At 37.7% G+C, this 4,766-nt stretch overlaps 1 protein-coding gene across 2 annotated transcripts; it reads left to right on the top strand.

The window, feature by feature from the left end:
- Window positions 1-2,156: 2,156 nt before the first annotated feature.
- LOC108043562 lies at window positions 2,157-3,497 on the top strand. Of its 2 annotated transcripts, none has more exons than XM_017122325.2 (2): window positions 2,157-2,460; window positions 3,048-3,497. In XM_017122325.2, the coding sequence occupies exon 1, from the start codon at window positions 2,208-2,210 to the stop codon at window positions 2,454-2,456; it is 249 nt and encodes an 82-aa protein (XP_016977814.1). In that variant the 5' UTR covers window positions 2,157-2,207; the 3' UTR covers window positions 2,457-2,460; window positions 3,048-3,497. The 2 variants fall into 2 exon arrangements, with proteins under 2 accessions (XP_016977814.1, XP_016977815.1); XM_017122326.2 differs by having other exon boundaries at window positions 2,874-3,497.
- The last annotated feature ends 1,269 nt before the right edge of the window (window positions 3,498-4,766 follow it).

The raw sequence follows: 4,766 nt of genomic DNA, 5'->3' as shown, positions 1-4,766 counted from the left end.
ATGAGCAAAAAGGCAAGATGAAGGATAAAAAAAAGGAGGATGCCTGGCTGCCTTGCAACTGTAATTTTTGTTGAATTAACACGTTGCCAACTGTTGCCAGACGAAGGAGCGGGCACGGGTCCTGCCGCTTGTTGCAGGAAGTTGTCAAGTGGCGTCGGCATAAATTCAATTAGCAAAGTGCCACCGAGTGGCGTTGGCCTGAGAGCAGCTTTAAGATGCCCAAACACAGCACAATATATTAGCTTCTGTGCATGGGCATTCGCATTTCGTTAGCCTTTTTCGACTCACAATCAGCGCAGTGAAGCGCACATCCTGTCAGCCTGAATGATTGTCCGGAGCTGTGTCCCGCTCTTGATTTAAACCGAAACTGAAATGCACACAAATGGATTCCGAACTTGACCCCGTCAACCCTCGCCCTTCTGTTATGCTCACCCAAGTCTTTTTCTATTATATTGGGAGCTTTATTTATACACGACCGAGGGGAGGAATGGGCCCGAAAAAGTTCACTGGGGGAAAACTCGATATCTCTATACAAAAATAAATTTAATGACATAGGTTTTTTTTGCAAAATATTCCACCATTGTTTATTTTTACAATGTCTTGTGGGATTTATTGTTACTGTTTTATGCTCATGGTAAAAAATCACTAGTAATTCCAATAATTCTAGTATCTATTAAATTACAATTCGATCTTTGTCTTATTAGGAAAGAAATAGATTTTGAAAAAAATGTTATTCATTATTTACTGACTTTGCAATTCAAAGATGTTTCCTCTAAAAATGATAGAATAAATTCCTTAAGATAACCATGTTTCTATCAGTGCTCATATCTTTTTTCATTTTGTTCAAGTCAATTTTGGTTTGCCTTGCCATGATTTGATGGGTGTGAGAATAAGACTTTGAGTGGGTAGTGGTTAAGATTTGGCTCTGGGGCACTCGGCATTTATGCGTGATCCGTTGGCCTGGCGACAACATCTTTCGATTGCACCTGCAATTTGCTCGCGGCAACCACTAAAATGTGTCACTAAATGCTCAGCACGCGAAACAGCTATGCACTCTGTATACAATTCAACCCACCATCCGAGCAGCCAGCAATCAACCAAACAAAACTCAACAATGCCGCAGGGTTAGCTTAGGGTAGGGTATTGATGCTAGAATTATGGGTTCGCTTAGCTATTGAAAACGTTTTAAAAGCATTAAAAGGACATCTAAAAAAGTCTAAAATATATATTATAAATATAAACATTGATACATATTAAAACAGAATTAAGTAATATATATAAAAACATTATTAACTTTCAAAAATCTAAATATTTTTAAAAAGAAAAAATGGTAATTTTTATATAGAGAGACAGAACTGAATTCCCATATGTTAAGCAATTCTAATAAACGAGATCATTGTACATATATTAAAAAAAGGAGAAATTATAATTAAAGTAATTACCAAAATAACGAAATTTTAATACAGAATACAGAGAACTCATAGAAAAAAGACTAAAACACGAGTCTTTCTCAAGTTTGTATGCATTTAAATCAGAAGCCACTGAGTTAGGGAATTTCTGAGCTCGCAGTTACCGCCAGTTACCACGTTGCCTGCTTGTTCTTAGTTGGTTATGCATTTGTTAAGCCCGCGAAAAGAAACTGGAAATTGCAACTCTAGAAGTTCCCCCTCGCTTGGCTGGAGGTCCTGCCTTCCGACTGCTGCTACTACACGCCCAGTAATTGCCATTGCACTTGTTGTAGATGTAGTCCTTGTCCAACGCTTGCCACTCCCATTCGCCCTTAAACGCCCACAGAGAACTACGATGGCGCCCGTGGAGCCACTAAAAACAACCGCAACACAAAACTATTTTGTTCACGCAATGCGAAAATGCATTGTTGTTGCCGCACTTGCCGCTGGCATTTGGCGTTACGTATACGCAACGTATGCCAGAGCGCAATTTGCATTTGTATGCACATTGTTGTTCAGCAGGCGTCAGTGGGCGTGGACTTTGGCTTGGTTTCGCTAGTAATTGCTTTAAACGTCATCATCACAGCCTCTTGCTCCGCAGCAGAATGCATTCATTGTTGTCGTCGTTGGACGACGGCGCTTTGTTTGGCCCGATTGCTAAAGTTTATTAAATTCGGCTTTGATTTAGCAATCAATATTTCATTTTGTTTGGCATTGTTACAAAATTGTAGTTGTAAGCTTATTAGATAATAAAATGAAATGATGAACGATCCGTGGCGGGAAATCGGCTTTGTCAGCACCGGAAAGCCAAAGAAACATCTGCCAGTAATTCAGATGAAAAAGCGCATTAAAAAGTGCAGGAACATCTTCAAGCAACGACAAAAGGAATTAATACTGCTTCATTTAAAAAATCGCATCATGTACTTAATTATCGAAAATCTCTTTTACCGATTAGCAAAAAAAAAGCCCAAGAAAAGGGTTCAGAAGCTTAAAGTAGTAACTAAGTGACAGGGTAAGTCATATAATGATTTTCAAGACATGGAAGTAATTATGAAGTGGTTTCTATTTTGTGTGGATTAAATTATGAATTATAATATGGACATTTGCATAATTAGTTTCTGAACGAGTCCATAAAAATTACACATTTAATTGGACAAATTTCAAACCTAACAGATTATTATAAGCTTATTTCTATGGCATTAGCTTTGCTGAATTTCGTTCAAAAATTACTGCTCAAAATTTATTGAGGCCTACTAAATTAACCAATTTATAATCTCATAAAGAAGAAGTTAGATCATCTGGAAATAACCACTTATCGTATTTCTATAAATATTTCTCATCGAATTAGACAATTTTCAAATTTAAATCAAGCCAAAGCAATAAATGAAATCCAAATCAATTTTCTTTGTTTGCCACTTAATTTAGATTATGAAAATTTGAAATAATCTTTCCTTGGGCAGCAGCCACAAAATCATTTTCAAACTCAGCTCAATAAAAATCAAAGCCACTGAGGAATCTTCGCGTTGGACACTCGTGCACAGAGAATGCTGGGAGACCAAACCAAATGGAAAGTTTCACAGAATTAATAAATATTTACAGGCACGTCGCGTCCTCTTCAATGGAATGGCCTACTGGGCAGTTCGAGTCTCAGTTTTGGCAATGAAATCAAATCAAATATGCGCGCTGACGCTTTATATATCGCACCGAGGAGGCAGCAGCAGCATCGTTCGCTTTGGTGTGCTCACAAGAATTTAAATCATCCGACTTACATGCTACTTACAAGCCAAAGCGCCTATATGTATGCCCCATAAAATGTGAGCAAAACCGAGTGCAGAATGGGCAAGTGGAAAAAGTCAGACGGATCACTGAAATTTATTTTTATAATTTTCTGGACTTAGAAATTACCCATGTTAGAAAATTCTAAAAAGGGTAATGCTTAGCCCAGACTTAAAAACTCTGATCTAAATATTTCCATTTTACAATTTTCTAAAAATGAACTTAAAATTTTTCTAAATCTCAAAAATAAATTCTTTATATTTAATATACGTATTACATTTCTATATTTATTTATTTATAGTTGGCGAGCTCGGATTATATTTTTTAAGCAGCAAAGATAAACATGTAATATTTATATACATGATTAAGCCAAAGAAATATTATTTTTTATAGTTTTAATTTTAAATTATTACACTAATATAAAAACTATTTGAACTTGCAAAAATATGTGTAGTGTTTTATAACTGAACAAATTCAAAAATTTCTTTTGTGATTGTGAGCTATTTTAGACATATTTTCTCTCAGTCCTTGAAGAGGGAAGGAGTGGAAGGTCTGGGGATATGAACGGAGTGGTGAACGGTCTCTGGCGGGCAGTTTTTGGACAACGCAGCAGCCTGAGACTGACATCGCCCCGGATAGACAGATAGATAGATGGCCACCCACTTTGCTTTCTTGGCGGGCTGCAACAAAAACAAAGTTATTATTCGGGCTCCGGACGGTCGGCGGTGGTGGGTCTTTGCCTTTTTATGCACACGGAATTTTTATGAGTTAATTTAATTTATAGTTTTATTATTATGTTCAGGGCATAATAATGGGCAATGGTGCGAGTATCGAGGACCTCACTCCTTCGAGCAGTCGTTAAGCTCGGCCTTTCATGCACTTTTCAAGTGTGAATCGCCGCCACACAACGATTGCCTCTTCGCCCATTTTCTAGCCCGTTTTGTCTTTGGCTTTCGTCTTCGGGCCAAACAACTTGTAAACAAGTCGAAATGGCGCATAAATTTAATTTAAACGCCGGACTGCTGGGAAGTATGCTACGATTTTTGCACTGTTGATTTATACGCTAATAAAAGCAATTTCACTGAATGCCAAATGAAAGCAGCTCCACAATCGGAGTAGCTGACAGAAGGGGCCAAAGTGTGGAAAGAGTGGAGAAAGTTGGGAAAGAGAAGCCAAGGGCCTGCCTTTGACATTGTAGACAAGCTGCTCAAGTGGTTCTTTCAGCTTCTGGTTCGTACTCGGCCATTTTGGCGGCCTCTCCAAGTTTTATTTACGCAGCAAATTTAATTATTTATCCTGACTTTTCGACTTGAGTTTGTGGGCCAAACTAATGGATTGACCGCACCACCCTCTCCTTTAGTCTAGCTTTATCATTAACTTTGCCCCCAGCTCTCAACGGCCTACCTTAACAGTCAGACCAGTTTAAAATTGATTTTTAAAGAAATTATTTATTTAATAGAAATCCACCAATACAGGTTGGTTTTTTAATTTTTCTTGCTAATATTGTTTACATGTTCAATGACATGAATACCTAACATGCGT

Source organism: Drosophila rhopaloa, unplaced genomic scaffold, assembly GCF_018152115.1.
Source record: "Drosophila rhopaloa isolate 14029-0021.01 unplaced genomic scaffold, ASM1815211v1 contig_178, whole genome shotgun sequence".
Taxonomy (NCBI): Eukaryota; Metazoa; Arthropoda; class Insecta; order Diptera; family Drosophilidae; genus Drosophila; species Drosophila rhopaloa.
The sequence above is the reverse complement of the archived record's forward strand: the minus strand, read 5'-3'. Positions and strand labels throughout refer to the sequence as shown.